The sequence below is a fragment of the Takifugu rubripes genome, chromosome 1, assembly GCF_901000725.2.
Source record: "Takifugu rubripes chromosome 1, fTakRub1.2, whole genome shotgun sequence".
Lineage (NCBI taxonomy): Eukaryota > Metazoa > Chordata > Actinopteri > Tetraodontiformes > Tetraodontidae > Takifugu > Takifugu rubripes.
This window is the reverse complement of record NC_042285.1, coordinates 7,694,379-7,713,663: the sequence shown is the minus strand read 5'-3', so window position 1 is coordinate 7,713,663 and position 19,285 is coordinate 7,694,379. Positions and strand designations below refer to the sequence as shown.

The following is a 19,285-nucleotide window of genomic DNA, read 5'->3' as shown; positions in this document are numbered from 1 at the left end:
CATAAATTATCTATTAAGCAGCAGATGTTTAGAATCATTGCTGTATTGATAATTGAGACAAATTACTGTGGTCATTGCAGTATATAGTCCTGATTGCCTCCCTCAGTTTACATTGGTTACGTTGCCAGTGTTTATTGATATGAGATGGGCTCACTGCTAATCCTGACAAGTTGTGCAGGGCGGAGCAATGACCAGTATGGCTAATCAGACAATGTGATAATCCAAAGCATATAGGAGCAGATTGTATAATCATTTAATGAGGTTATATCTGATGACAGCTCAGACATTAATGCTGATTCCAAGAAGCCAACTCTGAGCTTATCTTTCTTTCCTTTGTTTGCAGTTATTGTAGAAATCATTTTAGTTTTTCCCCAGATGTATTAATTAAAAGACTACTCTACTGCTTTGTAGTTGACAGTTCCATTCCCATCTACCTGAGGATGTTTACCCGAATGGTAATTCCTTTCTGGGAATACTGGATGTGTCAGTTTTTTCTACAGATAGATGTGTCTACAAATGTGTGCTATTGATTTGATTGTGTAGTGTATTGTACAAACACTGTGTAGTTAGCATATGTATGAGAGCATTGTCAGGCAGCAGATGAGAACCCAAGAGCGACACCAGAGTTCGGTTGAACACAACTTTATTAACAGGAACCGAAGGCAGACAGGATATACCGGGGAACAGGTAAAACAGAGTCGTCAGAAACAGGCAGGGTCAGAACCAGGAAAACAGGCAGGCAGGAAAACGCTGGAGGGTCATGTGAAACACAGAGGACAATCTGGCAGGGAGGCAGTGTAGTGCAGGGAACTATAAGGGCTCTTAATTACTGATTTGCCACAGGTGCGCGGAGTGAGCGAGGACACAGGGACGGGATCACCCACAGCTGTGACAGAGCATATTATTCCACTGCTTGCTATTTAGAAGCAATAATGAAGCCAATAGGAAATCAGAGTGGGTGGTGTTACGCACGCACAATCGAAACGATCAGAAGCTGGTGAACAAAAGGTAGCAGCTTATGAAAACTGTTGATTTGTAACCAGCTGCAGGTGTAACGTCACCAGTGAACGCAACACAAAAGTGAATCCACAATACCCCCTAGAGAGAGAGAAACAAGACAACAAAACAAAATGCACAAGCCAAGACAGGTGGCCTTGACCTAAGGAAGAGCATCGACAACTATTGTGGCATGTTTGTTGGCCTTTCAATAACTTTATCATTAAAATATGTGAAAATATTTCTTCTTTCTGGCTAGTGATGCATTTGCTTCTAGTTCTGGTTCTTGTTGCAAGGTTCTACAGCCTTTTTTTATCTGCTGGTTTTGTTTTCTGTCAAGCACTGATATTGAAAGGTTATATAAGCCATTGATAAATACTGATTTGACAGATGTGCAATCTCCCACTTTGTCAGCCAAACATTGGTAGTGATTTAGCTGATCGAGCTTACCTTAACCTAAAAGAAATTATTTTTTAACTTTTTGCTATAAATCCAATGCTCATGTTCAGATGATATCAATAAAACTTCTGGAATGATTTCGCTCCAATTTAGATGCTACATCACCCTGACCCAGTCCCTTCATCTGACCATGAGTGGCGCTCCTGCAGGCCCTGCTGGAACGGGAAAGACTGAGACGACTAAAGATCTAGGCCGTGCTTTGGGCATCATGGTCTATGTATTTAACTGTTCTGAACAGATGGACTACAAGGTGAGATTTACAGCCCATGCCCATCCTTTAGGTGCCTTTGCAGCATCCAGTAATATGTATGCATGTTCCTTTTCCTCTTTGACTTTGTCAGCGATATGCTGTGCATTTTTCATTAAAGTCATCAGTCTGACTTTAAACTCTCCTCTTTTCATCTTTTTCTGCTTTCAGCTATCATTTGTCTGCTTCCCCAATGAAAGATGAAGTGATTAGCAAAAGTATGATCATTATTTCTATGCTAAACCCTGTCCTAAAAAACTTCCTATCGGATCTCGGCTTCTCACTTTACTGTGTGCTCATAAACACTTGTTTTTGCAGTACTAAAGGGAGCCTCAACATAATCTTATCATTGGCTTCATCATTGCAGTATAGGTGCACCTCTGGCTATGTACCACGATGAAGTGTCTGAGAGAAGAGCAAGTACACTCCAGAAAGAACACCAAACATGCACGCACACACCTACAGTGTTGAATTAATCCCACAGTCACCCTCAGTTTGCGCCAGAGAAGGTCTCCTTGCCCTGTAATTGGAGAGAAGCTAGAGGCTAGTCACCTGTACAATAAGTGCATCTTCAAAGTAATTAGTCATATTTATGCCTGGGCTTATCAGTGAGTCAATCAGCCATCACCCCCACAGAGGACTGACCGTAAAGGGGGAGAAATGGTGAAAGCATTCTGGAAGACATCAACAATAACAGTAATGATAACTACGGTACCTGTGTTTTGTCAAGGCACTTTTTATGATTTTAGAGGAAAATGTTTTTGTCCTCTTGTCCTTCTGTTCAGAACATTTCATGAGAAATAAGACTAAGACTCATGAGTTAAGTAAACTAATAAATGAAAAACACGCTCATGTATTTCTGAAGTGCCACGACCCCTTTTTATTTTTTGGTATTTGATTATTTGTCTTTGTCTCTTTTTGTCCCAACAGTCCTGTGGTAACATTTACAAAGGCCTTGCTCAGACAGGGGCATGGGGCTGCTTTGATGAGTTTAACAGGATCTCAGTGGAGGTGCTGTCTGTGGTGGCTGTGCAGGTAAGGACCGGGCTCCTCTTCCTTCAAGTCAAGACTAAACAGCTCATTTATGCATAAATATATAATCAAAAATTACTAGTACCAGAAAAAAAAATCTTATCCACTAGATGGTAGTAAGTGCTTATTATCTGATAGAGTGAGCCACACCTAACTGTGGGCCACAATCCTCAAAGTGGAAGGAACCAAAAACTGCCCCAGTAACTTCACGTGAATTATGCCATGGAGTTGTTCGATTTCAGGCAAGACTCCTGACCCTTCACACCCTATCCCAGCCAAGAGCTCGACAGTCCACAGAACTAAATGTGTAACTCTGCCGACTATGCTCAATCAGGGCTATTTTGTATTGTAAAGCTAATCAAAGCAATCATTAAGTAAAGCATTATCAAAGCACAATATTATAAGACAATGGTACAGTGTCAGAATGGATTTGATAGGGTCTGGTGATTCCCGTTCTTCTTAAATGAGTATGTTTATATGTAAATTGTGAAATAGTTTTATCCAGGTTTAATTATGATTAAAAATAACACCAACAGAAGTAAACAGCCTTATCATCACTAATTGTATGCTTCACATCACCTCTGCTCTGAGACTAATCCACCATGGCTGTATATTTGCATTGTACTAAGGGATATAATTGGACATTCACTGACCTCATTCACGAATCAAAAATTTCTCATTTATTGGTTGTCTTCAGAGCTAGCCATGATGCTAGCCTCTTTCTGCATTAATAGCAGCAATTCTGACAGACTTCACAGGAGGTTGTAACAAGATTTATTATAACAACTAGGCTGACATATCTTTTAGCTGCATTTTATTGTATTAGATATACTCCCATCAGGTCCTGTGACCTCTTTTTTTTTTCTCTTGTTGCATTTTGGTCCGACACACATCATCAGATCTCAAAATGCAAACAGATATATATCTACAAAATCGGCTGTAATACATTCCGTCTGCTTTAACATGTTTGCAGACAGAGGTCTCAGCTGACTGCCAATTACTTGGATTATCTTTGTTAGTCTTCAGTTTGACATTGAATACTTTTTCCTTTTTTATGATATGACAGAACAATGTCATAGTGTATTTTTTAACCAATACATGCTTCCTGTTTTTACAAGTATGTGGAACTTGTGTTCAAAATAATAACACTCTGCGTAAAAAAGTTAATTAAACTCAAAATATTTATAAAAGGTTTTGAATTCATATATGAAAATACATCAAAAACAGTGCTCCTTGTATTCCAAATTAAGAAAAATGATAAGGCTTATAATTTTACAGACATTAAAAAAGCTGGCTGTTCGAAATAATAGCACTGTATCCATTTTTAATTATGAAGTTAAATAATTACTGTGTAAACAGAACATGCTTGATTTAGCTAATTTATAAATCACTGAAATAACATTCCACAATTAATTTTGTTTTGTTTCAGAAGCAACATTTTTGATTATCCCGCACATTTTCTTTTGGTTTGAGGTCTGGAGACTGGGCTAGCCACTCCATAATATTAATCCTGTTGATGGAGAACCAACATGTTGCTCAATTACTGGTGTGTTTGAGGTCTTGTTGAACACCCATTAAAAAGGCATTTCCTCTTTGGAATAATGCAGCATGACCCTTCAACTATTTTTATGTAGTTTCACGACTATAAGGCACACCTAAAACACTCAGATTTTCTCAAAAATCGACGGTGCGCCTTATAATATGGTGCGCCTTGTGTGTGGACTGAGTTCCGAAATCTGCTGTGCGCCTTTGGTGGGTGCACTACGGTAAACGCTCCGCCAATTGATTAGTGGCACACCTACGCATAAGGTTCCCTTAAAATGGTGCCGGTCAAGCGGGACGTGTATGAATGAGGCTTACTTTAAACTGCAGGCCATCGAATATGCGGCTGAAAATGGCAATCGAGCAATCTTAGTGTTTTCGTTTTATGAGGAGGCGGCATCTCTCCATACGCGCAAGGACAACTGTTGCGCAGCGACTACCAGGAGAGGGTGGCCATCTTCCGCACCTACTGCCGCAAGAAGATAACCACACCCAGCCACATCACCAACATGGATGAGATCCCTCTGACTTTTAACATCCCTTTGACCCACAAAGTGGAGAAAAAGGGACCAGCACGGTGGCAATACGCACAATGGTGCACGAGAAGTGGTCGTTCACCGTGGTTCTCGGCTGCCACGGAAACGGACAGAGCTCTGGATGACGGAAGGCGAACACTCCTTCACAAAGACTATGAGGCAGCGGCAGGCAAGTTATGCCAGCAAGTTATGCAAGTTATGTGGGTGGATTGTAGACGCATGGGCTATGATACCGTCTTCATGTATTGTAAAAGCTCTCACAAAATCGACGCTGAACCGGAACCGGTCGGTGAGTCCGATTCAGATGATTAAGAAGAGGAATTCGGGATGTTGGACATTGAAATAGTGCAGCTGTTTAATTCAGATACAGAAGATGAAAACTTTGATGGTTTTGTGGCGGAAGAATGAATATTTTGTTCAATAAATGTGTCGAAACTCACTGTTTTACTTCCATTGTCATTTTTTACTGTATGTTTCAGCATGCGCCTAATAATACGGTGCACCTTATGTATGTTTTAAATACAGAAATAGCACCCATGACTGAGACTGCGCCTTTTAATACAGTGCACCTTATGGTCATGAAAATACGGTATTCAAATTGATCCCTGATCAGAAAAAGGCATGGCCTGCGCATGGTTTACCTCATATAACAAATGTCCAATTAAATCTCCACAGGCCAGCACAAAAAAATATATAACCTTAAGGATAAAGACCTTTAATTTTATTTAAGAGAGCACAGCGCTAGTTTTCCTATTAACCAATGAAACTTTTGGCCTGTGTGTATCGACATTGGGGCTTTTTTCCAATAAAAACACAGTTCCAAAGGTAACACATTTACCAGTGCAGTAAAATGTTTCTGTACCTCCACCCTTAGTGGATATTAAATATTTACGGAAAAAAAAAAAAAATGTTCCCTGTCATTTTTCTTAATGCTCAGTTCTACATGTGCTCTGGGCAATCCAAACCTCTGTTTTCAGTCTAAGGAAAATTCAGCCAAACATTGTGTTGTTCAGCTGAGCTAGCTTTCCTGCCATCTTGCATTCTGTTACCCCAGATCAGTCTCCTCTCTCTTGTTTAAGCCCCTCTGGTAGATTACATTGATAAATGTATTCACAGACAACACTGTACACAGCACAATGTGAACAGCAATACTGATACTGAGTGATGATAGTGGAGAATTCATCACTAAACCTAACCTGACTTGTCGGCTCCTTCCTTTTGTCTCTTTTAAGCAACAATAAAAGTCAAGCAGTCATCTTCATTTAGCTGCAGATGTCTGGAGTGCTTAGAAAATCTTGAAGGGCCAAAAGCATGAAAGGGTGCTGGTGTGCTGAATAATAAATCACAGGAGCTGCTACATTGAGAAGTAGACCTTGCAATCAGAGAAGCATCACTGTGCTTTGATGACAGCTGAGCACCAAAGTTCACTATGCTTCAGTGGAGACATTCCTCGCTAAAGTGCACACCCAATTCATCCTCTGACAGAGTGACCACCTAGCATATACCTTGCTGACATACTCAGCCTCCAATAGGGTTCACTTGCACACCTGTGTGGTCGCTGGTTCAACATCAAATAGTTTGGAACCTCACAGAAGGCTGTCAGACACAAACACACATCTGATACAGTTAAACACAAAGATTGAACATGTGACCCTCATCACCCAAAAAAGTTCAATTCATACAAGTAGAGCTGCAATGTGTTGTGGAGAAACAAAAGGCTTGTGAATGGGAAACAAGGTCAAAAGTAAAGGTTAAATGACAGCAAAGCTCACAATACAATGTTCAGAGCATGGGTATGGACCACAATGATATTGTGATAGATCAATAATCAATATAAAACTCAAAACTGTTTGAGACATTTAACATTACCTTAGACATATGACAGTTTTATGATTGCTTTGCAAAAGTGTGGGACTCATGTGCTTTTTATTCTAAAATGTTGCCATTTTAAATTAATTTGACAAGCAATCTCAGTGCTGTGTCTTTTATTTTATAAATGTAAGACAAACAAAATAAAAATACTGACACCAAGCACAGCCCATACTTCATTCTTTGGTTCCAGCTGACATGATTAACTATTCTGTATGAAAAATCAACCCAGTGATGGATTTTCTAATGCTGGCAGTTCTGGGAGACAGGAAAATAAGCTGTAAGCATTAATCAATTCTAGATATATAGTCTGCAAATATGTTTTAAAAATTCCACCTCAAATAGGTTTTGAGACTGATGTGACAGTAATGATTCCATATTATCCCCTTTTTCCACATTTAAACATTGGCATCTCCGATTACCATAATGATAAAACACCCTATGAAAAAAGATAACGGTATATCTCTGAATAAAGTAGTTATTTATGAGGAACAGAAGGCAAAGGCAGAAATGTGAGAAAAAAAGTACTACAAGATGTAAGTATGCTTAGGAAAACTGATTAAAACTAAAAACTTGAAAAGAAAAAGTAAAAATGAATATTCAGCTATCTCACGTCATCCATGAACCAGCTCAGAGAATGACAACAGTGAACCTAATGTAGGCTGGTTCTTTCTAAGACACAGCCCAGATCCACTGGATCACTTGTTTGCATCTGTTCTCTGTTCTTACTGGGGTTTTTTTTGTTTGTTTTTTTGGGTTTTTTTTTACAGTCTCTCTTGGATTACAGTGGTGGGCTTCTGTTGTTCTACACATAAACTCCAAAGTGCTGATGATGTTGTGATCACAAATTTGGTTCCTTTTTCTTATTCTTTATTTTCCTGTTGTAATTTATGTTTTTGTGTTTAGTGACCGCTGTGCCCTGTTTGTATGAGTGAGCGATGTTTGGTTGAATACTCATCCATGAATAGATGTTCTTTGCTCCAGCTGTTGGCTGACTACATTCTTCTAGCACATGCATGTTTGATTCAGAAAATCTTGTTTAGCCTATAAAATGTTTTATATATATATTTTTAGTCACCCTTGCACACTTAAAAGATGTCCAGCTAAGCATTCCCCTAGTTGCAAGTAAATTAACAATATGAGAGCATTTGTCTCGGCATCCATTTTAACATGTTAGCAATGAAACTCAAAGGATGTGTGAAAATAAGTAAACTATTTTGTAAGTATCACACATTGTGCTTTTTTGTGGAAATAACTACAACATGGCATTAAGTTTTTTAACTCTGTTACTTCTTTGTTTTGGATATGTTCTTTTTTGCCATAGTTCCACAACTTTTAGTATAAAACCTTTCTTTAATATGCAGGTCAAAAGCATCCAGGATGCTATTCGAGATAAGAAGAAGAGGTTTAACTTCTTAGGAGAGGATGTAAATCTCTGCCCTTCTGTTGGCATCTTCATCACGATGAATCCAGGTTATGCCGGTAGGACTGAGCTTCCTGAGAACCTCAAGGCTCTGTTCAGGTATTTCTCCAAATTGGTTCAACCCCTTTGATCCTAAGAAAACGGTATTCCACTGAGCTCTGCCCTTAATGCCATCTCCCACAGACCATGTGCCATGGTGGTGCCAGACTTTGAGCTGATATGTGAAATAATGCTGGTGGCTGAAGGCTTCATTAATGCTCGGGCCCTTGCAAGAAAGTTCATCACGCTTTACACTCTGTGTAAGGAGCTGTTGTCCAAACAGGTACTGCCAGTGTCCTTTGACAGTGTACACAGACCAAATTAAGTGCTATACCACATTATTTCCCTTTTCAAGTGTCTCTTTATAATTATACTTTCAGATGCTTTAAATTATGCAGCATTCCTTCACAAAAGAGCCAAACTAAGTGGCATTAGCACATATTGACAATTGTTTGAAATAAAAGAAGTACCAGTTAAACCCCTATTGTTCTGAGGAGCAAAATTCATTCAGAATTATGCAAATAATAATAAATGTGACGTACCAACATCCTTCAGACTACATGAGCCAAGCTCAACTGCAGAGGACTGTGGGTACTTTAGCATGCTGACTGCATATTGGTTGTCCTTGAAAATACTTCACGGTACAGCATCCAGGTCATGTATGACATGGCTATACATATTAAGGTGTTTACAATGTGCTAAAATTAAGCAGGGGAAATTTATGTTAAACACCCTGAACTGTTACTAACGTTTATGTGTTTTATGTGTGTGTGTGTGTTTATGTGCGTGCGTGTGTGTGTGTGTGTGTGTGCGTGTTTGTGTGTGTGTGTTTGTGTAGACTAGGGAATCTGACCATTATCAATCTGACAAATGCACAAAAGTTTTAGAGATAAATTGAGGATCTCTGACTCATTGATGTACACTGCTCAAAAAAATTAGAGGAACACTTTTTAATCAGAGTATAGCGACCTATCAGTCAAACTTCTGGGATATTGATCTGGTCAGTTAAGTAGCATATGGGGTTGTTAATTAGTTTCTGCTGCTTTGTTGTTAATGAAATCAACACCAGGAGCATCAGGGGCAACAATGAGATGGCCCCCAAAACAGGAATGGCTTTCCAGGTTGAGGCCACTGATACTTTTTTTTCCCCCTCCATCTCTTTTGGCTGATTTCTTACTGACTGACTTTCTACTGCTGTAGTTATTCATTTGGCTAAGATCAACATCTCTGTTGATAGCATGGTGTGGTACCTGGACGCTACAGAGGTTGCACAAGTAGTCAAACTCCGCCAGTATGGCACATCAATATGTGCCGTTGCAAGAAGATTTGCTGTGTCTCCCAGCACAGTCTCATGAGGATGGAGGAGATTCCAGGAGACAGGTAGTTACTCCAGGAGAGTTGGACAGGGCCGTAGAAGGTCCTTAAACCCTTAGCAGGATCGGTATGTGCTCCTTTGTGCAAGGAGGAACAGGATGAGCACTGCCAGAGCCCTACAAAATGACCTCTAGCAAGCCACTGGTATGAATGTTTCTGACCAAACGATCAGAAACAGGCTCCATGAGGGTGGCCTGGGGGCCCGACATCCTGTAGTGGGCCCTGTGCTCCCTGCCCAGCACCGTCGAGCTTGATTGGCATTTGCCATAGACCACCAGAATTGGCAACTACACCACTGGCGCTCTGTGCTCTTTACCGATGAGAGCAGGTTCAACCTGAGCACATGCGACAGATGTGAAAGGGTCTGGAGATGCCGTGGAGAACGTTATGCTGCCTGCAACATCATCCAGCATGACCGGTTTGGTGATGGGTCAGTGATGGTCTGGGAAAGCATATCCCTGGAAGGATGCACAGACCTCTACAGGTTAGATAATGACACCCTGACTGCTATTAGGTATTGGGATGAAATCCTTGGACCCATTGTCAGAACCTACGCTGGTGCAGTGGGACCTGGGTTCCTCCTAGTCCACGACAATGCCCGACCTCATGTGGCTAGAGTATGCAGGTAGTTCCTTCAGGATGAAGGAATTGATACCATTGACTGCCCCCCATGTTCACCTGACCTAAACCTAATAGAACACCTCTCGGACATTATGTTTAGGTCCATTCGGTGCCGCCAGGTTGATCCTCAGACTATCCAGGAACTCAGTGATGGCCTGGTCCAGATCTGGGAGGAGATCCCCCAGGACACCATTCGTCGTCTCATTAGGAGCATGCCCCGACGTTGTCAGGCATGCGTACAAGTTCGTGGGGGCCACACAAACTACTGAGAATCATTTTGAGTTGCTACAATGACATTTTGGCAAAATGGACTAGTCTGCTGCATCATTTTTTCACTTTCATTTTTGGGGTGTCTTTGAGTTCCCCCCTCTATAGGGTGATCATTTTCATTTCTATCAGAAGGAAAGATATTCAAGATCACTTTCCCCCCGTTTAGATCTGATGTGTTTTCGAAGTGTTCCTCTAATTTTTTTTAACAATGTGTTTCTCCACTTTTCCAAAGGATCACTATGACTGGGGCCTCCGAGCAATCAAATCAGTCTTGGTTGTAGCTGGCTCTCTGAAGAGAGAAGACCCTGGCCGAGAAGAGGATCAAGTGCTGATGCGAGCTCTTAGAGACTTCAATATCCCTAAAATTATTACTGATGATATGCCTGTGTTTATGGGACTCATTGGTGATTTGTTCCCTGCTTTGGATGTGGCCAGGAAGAGAGATCAGGAGTTTGAGAAGCATGTGAGGGAATCCATTCTAGAACTGAAGTTACAGGCTGAGGACAACTTTGTACTCAAGGTGAGCATGACTCCACGGTTATCTCAGGACCCTACATCAATTTAGCACAGGAACAACTTGTATTTAATCTTTTAAATACAACTATCAGTTGTTGCTAAGTCAACAGGTAAAATAAAGGTACAAATCATATGTGGTCTTTTAGAGCAGCTGCTCTTGTCTTATTCTGTTGTCAGATACTTGGAGACTAAACAACAAGCTGGATTCAAAGTCATTTGCTTTCAGGGACTGCTCTGTAGAGGGCAAATAAAGGCAGATAGAACAACCTGACCTACTTTTGTCAGATTTTCGTAGCTTGGCGATCTTTCAGAGTTTCACAAGCTGTGTTTTTTTTGGATTTAGTGCGCATTGTGTTTCTCAGGACAAAGGTGGTCAAGCTGTTTGACAGACTGTTTACCTTGGAGTTGACTCTGGGCAGAAGAAAAAGTGATAAGGAAAGGGAAACATCTCTATTCATGTTGCATCTTGGACATTTCCATTCGTGCCTCGACCAGCTGGTATCAGTGTCGCATTAATGACTCATTAGGGCATTAGCTATACTGTAGGTGTCAGTAGATGGATGGGTGACTAGTAAAAAACATATACGGCAATTTATACCAGCACCAAAACTTACTCTGCTTGTACTCTCAGCCAAGGGGAACCACTTTACCACAGAAATTGTCAGTGCTACTGCAACATTTGGTCTGTATCTGTCAGATTTTGAACATGTAGAGCAAACTGCTCTGTCTGCCCAAATAAGTTTTGGGAACCTGGCATCACATTTTTAATTAGGCTTAAAACCTTCCTCCTTGAGAAATCATTTTGTCTGCTGTTGTATGGCTACAGTCAATTTTCTAGCCATATTAGTTCTCATAGTTAGATTCAGATTCAGATTCAGGTGCTTTATTGTCCCACACGGGAAAATTTACAGCGCAACAACAGCAAGAGCACTCAGAGACAATTAAGATAAAAATAAAATAGAATAGAATTCGGAATATACAAAGAGGATGTATATTTACAATAATCCAGATAAATGGATACTCAGGTATACCCTGTATACCTGTACATAGTACAGAGGGTGAATACAATATACATATCAGAATATATAATATTCAGATTGTGCTAGCGGGTGCTATGTTTATTGTGCAGTATGACAGCAGCTGGCAGGAAAGGTCTGCCATACCTCTCCTTCACACAGCGAGGGTGGAGGAGCCGCTCACTGAATGAGCTGCCCAGTGCTGCCAGGCTGTCCTGTAGGGGGTGGGACGTGTTGTTCAACATGGATGACATCTTAGCCATCATCCTCCCGTTTCCCACCACCTCCACCGAGTCCAGGGGACATCCCAGGACAGAGCTGGTCCTCCTTACCAGTCTGTCCATCCTCTTCCTGTCCCTCTCCGTGATGCTACTGGACCAGCAGACAATCCCATAGAAGATGGCTGATCCCACCACAGAGTCATAGAAAGTCCTCAGGAGTGGTCCCTGCACACCAAAAGACCTCAGCCTCCTGAGAAGAAACAGTCGGCTATTGCCCTTCCTGACAAGGGCGTCTGTGTTCTGTGTCCAGTCCAGGTTATTGTTTAAGTGAACACCCAGGTACTTATAGGACTCCACCACGTCAACATCCATTCCCAGGATGTTCACTGGTGCAGGCGGGGGGTTGTTACGCATGCGGAAATTCACTACCAGCTCCTTGGTTTTGCTAGCGTTGATCTGGAGGTTATTCCACAGGCTCCAGTCCACAAAGTCCTGAATAAGTCCTCTGTACTCCGTTTCGTCCCCATCAGTGATGAGGCCGACAGCAGCATAGTCGTCAGAGAACTTCTGGAGGTGACATGAAGACGTACTGTGTGAAAAGTGGTCGGTGCGGTGTAGAGGGTGAACAGGAAAGGAGCCAGAACTGTTCCCTGTGGGACACCAGTGCTGCAGAGAAGCCAATCTGACTTGGAGCCCTTCACCCTCACAAACTGTGGTCTTTGTGCGAGGTAGTCCAGAATCCATGTTACGAGGTGGTGATCCACCCTAGCTACCTGCAGCTTGTCCCCCAGCAGCCTGGGCTGGATGTTGTTGAATGCACTGGAGAAATCTAAAAACAGGATCCTCACAGTGCTTCCAGCCTTCTCCAGGTGAGTGAGGGAGGTGTGGTGGAGGTAGATGACGGCATCATCCACCCCGATGCTCGGCTGGTAGGCGAACTGCAACGGGTCCATGAAGGAGCTCACCAGTGGGCACAGGTGGGCAAGGATATGTCTCTCCAGCGTCTTCATCAGGTGGGACGTCAGAGCCACCGGCCTGTAGCTGTTGGGCTCCTTAGGGTGCGGTGTCTTCGGCACTGGAACGATGAAAGACGTCTTCCACAGCTGTGGCACTCTCCGCAGCTTCAGGCTCAGGTTGAACGTGTGACTGAAGATCCCACACAGCTGGTCTGCACAGGACTTCAGGAGCCTGGAGCTGATGCCATCCGGACCCATCGCTTTCCTGGCCCTGTTCTTCTTCAGGGCCTTCCTCACCTGGTGTGTGAGGGACAGGCTAGAGCAGGGAGGTGTTGGTGGGGGGGATGGGCATGGGCCAGAGTGTGAAGGGTCAGGTATGTGTGAGCTGAAGGTCATGAGAGAGGGGGAGGGGGGACTGGAGGAACAGTCTATTGGGGGCACAGACAGTGGTGGGGGTAGCAGCAGAGGAGACTGGGCTGGGGGAGGGGTGGGTATCTGATCAAATCTATTGAAAAACAAGTTCAGGTCGTTAGCCCACCCCTGGTCACCCACAGGTTGGGACTTCTGCTTCTTGAAGCCCGAGATGGTCTTCAGTCCCTTCCATACCCCACAGATGTTGTTCTGTTGCAGCTGGTTTTCCATCTTCCTCCTGTAGTTGTCCTTCTCTTGTCTGATCTTCCTCCTCAGTTCCCTCTGCACAGTCTTCAGCTCCTCCTTGTCTCCAGACACAAAAGCCCTCTTCTTCTCCTTCAGGAGGGCCTTTATGTCTGGGGTGATCCAGGGCTTGCTGTTGGAGAAGCTCCGTACAGTCCTGGTGGGTACGGTGTTCTCCACACAAAAATTAATATAGTCCGTGATGCAGTGGGTGAGGTTGTCAATGTCCTCCCCGTGGGCGTCACTAAATGCATCCCACAGGGTTGTGTTGAAACAGTCTTTCAGGGTAAGTTAGAGTAAGTTCAGCTTATTATAGACCCAGGCTACCAACAGAAACATGATGAGTTTCTCTCTCATTATTTGTTACATATCCTCAAATATGCTCCACCCCCCACCCCCTTTTGTCTATCTATTTTGCATATCATTATTTGCTATTGATCACTATTCAAAACACAAAAGACATGAAGTATGTAGAAGTAAAAATAAAGGCTACAATTATGTTCCAACAAATTTCATTCTTCAGCACGCAAAATTCCACAGAATTAGTTCCACCCTGAGTACTTTTTTCAGGAATGTTTTGGGTTCAAGAACATTTTTTCCACGGGTAATTATAATTACCCTGGTAAATCAAAATTCCTTTTTAATAACTGATTCAACTTTTTACTCCCAAAGTAGTTTTTCTTTTAAACAAACATTTTGGTTGAATTTTGAAAAATTAGAATGATCCAATACCAACTCTTTTGTTGGATTGACTTAACAGCCTTATTTTTAAGAGTGTGGACTGAGACAAACAAAATCACAAGTCACCAAGAAATCCCAAAATGGAGCTTTCATCTTCAGTAGTTTCAACAGCTATTACAGCTGTAGTGCTTTCATTTAGATTTATCTTGTTTTTTTCTAAAAGTTATTTACCTCATGTCATAATGTTCTGGGGGAAATACACATTAGTGTCACACAAGTCTACAGCATCTGGATGAATTGGCCAAATATTGCTGAAAACCAACATTTCGCGGCAATAAGAGTTCAGGTGCCCGAGTTGCTGACCTAATTTCAGCCATTACATTAGAAATAGAAATAGAAACATGCGGTTACATGCACAAACACACACGTGCACACATAAGTCAATAAATGTCAGAGACAGATGAACACAGGACCAAGGGAAATAAGTGCAATCTGCCTCAGGTCAAACAGACAGGGGAAACACATAACACTCCATCAATGAAAGCTGGCTCCACACCATGCCACTTAACCCTGACATCACGCTAGTGAAAATAAACAAAGAGGAGGGAAAAACACTGTGAAACAGACAGAATGGGAGAGTGGTCAATAACAACCATCCACCCCAGAGCCTGAACTTTTACTTTTGATTTTAGATGGCATGGGTGGGTGTGCGGTGGCAGTGAGAGCTTGCATACCTTTAACTTAAGCGTGTGCCAGCATCAGGCTCGCCTACACCAAAGCAGAATTCAGCTTGGGCTGTTGAGAGCCAGAGTGAGCCTGCCCTCTGGCTGAATGGAGACCTGCAAGGAGCCTGGTCGATGGCATCGATTGAGCACACATACGTATGTTTGAAAGGAAACAGGGAGAAAATCTCTCATTCAGCTGTCACCTCACAAACCTGTATTGTCTGCAAGGACTTTTTACGTGTCAACTTACATGTATGAATGTAAATTTTGCACTTTTAAGGTGATGGCAATGTAATAAATGACACATTTAGCTTAGGTTTGGCAAGAGTTTTAGGAACTTTTAGATTCAGATTCCTTTATTTGTCCCACAATGGGGAAATATACAGCGCAACAGCAGCAAAAACAAGTAGAGAAAAAAAATGGAAATAAGAATAGAAAATATATAAAAAAGAATACATATACCGTATTTTCACAACCGCACTGTACTTGGATTATTATTATGTATTAAAAGGCGTAGTCTCAGTTATGGGTGCTATTTCTGTATTTAAAACATACATAAGGCGCACCGTATTATTAGGCGCATGCTGAAACATACAGTAAAAAAATGACAACGGAAGTAAAACTGAGTTTTGACACATTTATTGAACAAAATATTCATTCTTCCGCCACAAAACCATCAAAGTTTTCATCTTCTGTATCTGAATTAAACAGCTGCACTATTTCAATGTCCAACATCCCGAATTCCTCTCTTCATCTGAATCGGACTCACCGACCGGTTCCGGTTCAGCGTTGATTTTGTGAAAGCTCTTACAATCCATGAAGACGGTATCATAGCCCATGCGTCTACAATCCACCCGCATATGGTGGCATAACTTGCCCGCCGCTGCCTCATAGTCTTTGTGAAGGAGTGTTCGCCTTCCGTCATCCAGAGCTCTGTCCGTTTCCGTGGCAGCCGAGAACCACGGTGAACGACGACTTCTCGTGCCCCATTGTGCGTATCGCCACTGTGCTGGTCCCTTTTTCTCCACTTTGTGGGTCAAAGGGATGTTAAAAGTCAGAGGGATCTCATCCATGTTGGTGATGTGGCTGGGCGCGGTTATCTTGTCGCGGCAGTAGGTGCGGAAGATGGCCACCCTCTCCTGGTAGTCCGCGGGCAGCCGCTGCGCAACAGTTGTCCTTGCGCGTATGGAGAGATGCCGCCTCCTCATAAAGCGAAAACACTAAGATTGCTCGATTGCCATTTTCAGCCGCACATTCGATGGCCTGCAGTTTAAAGTAAGCCTCATTCATACGCGTCTCGCTTGACCGGCGCCATTTTAGGGGATCCTTATGCGTAGGTGTGCCACTAATCAATTGGCGGAGCGTTTACCATCGTGCACCCACCAAAGGCGCACAGCAGATTTTCTAACTCAGTCCACACACAAGGCGCTCCATATTCTAAGGCGCACCGTAGATTTTTGAGAAAATCTCAGTGTTTTAGGTGTGCCTTATAGTCGTGAAAATACGGTATATAATAATCCAAGATAAATGGATAATTACAAGACTGGTATTTGAATTGATTTGCAATTGTGGGGTTGCACATAGCTGTCCTTAATGTAGAGTGCTGCCATAATTTTTTTCATTAGTGTGTAAGCACTGTAACCCTGTCAGTCTTCCCTCAGCCTGTATTATTTTATGCTCACCATCAAGCATTAAGAATGCCATCAAGTAGAGTGTCACAGTGTACTGGGCCATGAAATGCCAGGCTATTGACAGTGCTTCTGTTAAAGGGTCACTGTTCATATGTGCACCTTGTCAACAGTACCCTTCGTGCGACTGAAACAAAGCATAAGTACAATGTTTCATTTCTGTTTTCGTGTGTTAGGTTGTGCAGTTGGAGGAGCTGCTGGCCATCCGTCACTCTGTTTTTGTTATCGGGAATGCAGGCACTGGAAAGAGTGAGGTGATGAGGTCACTGCAAAGGACCTATCAAAACATGAAACGCAAACCTGTGTGGGCGGACCTTAACCCAAAAGCCGTGACCAATGACGAGCTGTTCGGCATCATCAACCCAGCAACCAGAGAGTGGAAAGATGGTGATTACAGAGTATGGCAACTGCATTGTTGGATCAGTACACAGAGTTTATTATGCAATGCCTCCTGACAGGCCTCTTCTCCAACATCATGCGTGAACTGGCTAATATCAGCCACAGTGGACCCAAGTGGATTGTTTTGGATGGAGACATTGATCCAATGTGGATTGAATCACTCAACACAGTGATGGATGACAACAAGGTGTGATGATAATGTGTAGCGGGGGCTCCCCATCTAAAGTCTGTTTGTGCTGATTAAAATAGCATTTAGATATAATTGAAGGTTATGGCTAATTCATTACTGACACAGAAGATCAAGATCTTTGAGGACCTATTACGTCCTAAATCTCAATACAAATACTTTTTATTCAAATTTCCACTGGGTGTATCGGAGTTGTGTAACTTTTGTGTGTAACTCGGCACAGTCTTCCTGTATTTCTTATTACAGCATTACTGTAACATTTCATTATAGCAAACAAAAGCTTGTCACAGCAATTGCATCAGAGCATGTCGGCAATCAAAATGTGCATTCCCCCTGTTTTCAACGTATACAAACAAGAAACTGCTTAAACCATGGGTCAACTAGTCATCACGAAAATAAAAAACAAAAATCTAACGGAAATCTCCAAATCTACAGTTCAATAAAAAAAAATATCTCCATGACCCTTTCCGTGACAGGAGACACATACAGTGAGAGTAAAAAGTATTTGATCCCTTGCTGATTTTGTTGGTTTGTCCACTAATAAAGACATGATCATTCTATACTTTTAATGGTAAATGTATTCTAACATGGAGAGACAGAATATCAAAAAGAAAATCCAGAAAATAACTTTAAAGAATTTAATTTATTTGTTTTTCATTGAGGGTAATAAGTATTTGATCCCTCTATCCAAAAGCACTTAATATTTGGTGGCAAAGCCATTGTTTGCAAGCACAGCGGTCAAACGTTTGTTGTAGTTAACCACAAGGTTAGCACACATATCAGGGGGAATTTTGGCCCACTCTTCTTTGCAGATCCTCTCTAAATCATTAAGGTTGGTGGGCTGTCGCTTGGCAACTCGGACCTTCAGCTCTCTCCATAGATTTTCAATTGGATTGAGGTCCGGAGACTGGCTGGGCCACTCCATGACCTTAATATGGTTCTTCTTGAGCCACTCCTTTGTTGCCTTTGCTGTATGCTTTGGGTCGTTGTCATGTTGGAAGACCCAGCCACGGCCCATTTTCAGCTTCCTAGCAGAGGGGAGGCGGTTGTCCCTCAGCACTGCACGGTACATGGCTCCGTCTATCTTCCCAGTGATGCAGTGAAGTAGCCCTGTGCCCTTGGCAGAGAAACACCCCCAAAACATAATGTTTCCACCTCCATGCTTGACGGTGGGCACAGTGTTCCTGGGATCATAGGCAGCATTTTTCTTCCTCCACACATGACGAGTAGAGTTTAGGCCAAATAGTTCAATTTTGGTCTCGTCTGACCACAGAACCTTCTCCCAATCACTTTGTGCATCTTTGAGGTGATCATTGGCATACTTTAGGCGAGCCTCCACATGTGCCTTCTAAAGCAGGGGTACCTTTCGGGCACTGCAGGATTTTAATCCATTGCGGCGCAAAGTGTTGCCAATTGTTTTCCTGGTGGCTTTGGTCCCAGCTGCCTGGAGGTCATTCACTAACTCCTGCTGTGTGGTTGCAGGCCAATTTCTCACTGTTCTCATGATCATTGCCACCCCACGAGGTTAAATCTTCTGTGGAGCACCAGACCGAGGTCTATTGATGGTCATGTTATACTTCTTACATTTTCTCACAATTGCACCAATAGTTGTTACTTTAATACCCAGCAATTTGCTAATGTTTTTGTAGCCCATTCCCAATTTATGCAGGTCAACAATCCTGTCTCTGAGGTCCTGAGAGAGTTCTTTGGTCTTACCCATGGTGGAGAGTTTGGAATCTGTCTGATTGTCTGATTCTGTGAACAGTTGTCTTACATACAGGTGATTAGTTAGACCTGGTGTCTTCAATTCAGGTAACAAGTTGTTTGGGAGCGT

The 19,285-nt window shown here is 42.4% G+C and overlaps 1 protein-coding gene across 4 annotated transcripts in view; it reads left to right on the top strand.

Annotated features, from left to right (window-relative positions):
• The window catches only part of dnah9 (dynein, axonemal, heavy chain 9), a 169,766-nt gene that overhangs the window by 58,224 nt on the left and 92,257 nt on the right, over window positions 1-19,285 (top strand). For all 4 annotated transcript variants that reach the window (XM_029831089.1, XM_029831015.1, XM_029831053.1 and 1 more), the window contains exons 33-39: window positions 1,549-1,705; window positions 2,633-2,737; window positions 8,046-8,203; window positions 8,288-8,426; window positions 10,641-10,928; window positions 17,042-17,252; window positions 17,324-17,451. In XM_029831089.1, coding sequence (XP_029686949.1) covers window positions 1,549-1,705; window positions 2,633-2,737; window positions 8,046-8,203; window positions 8,288-8,426; window positions 10,641-10,928; window positions 17,042-17,252; window positions 17,324-17,451 — 1,186 coding nt within the window. The remainder of the gene's footprint in view (window positions 1-1,548; window positions 1,706-2,632; window positions 2,738-8,045; window positions 8,204-8,287; window positions 8,427-10,640; window positions 10,929-17,041; window positions 17,253-17,323; window positions 17,452-19,285) is intronic.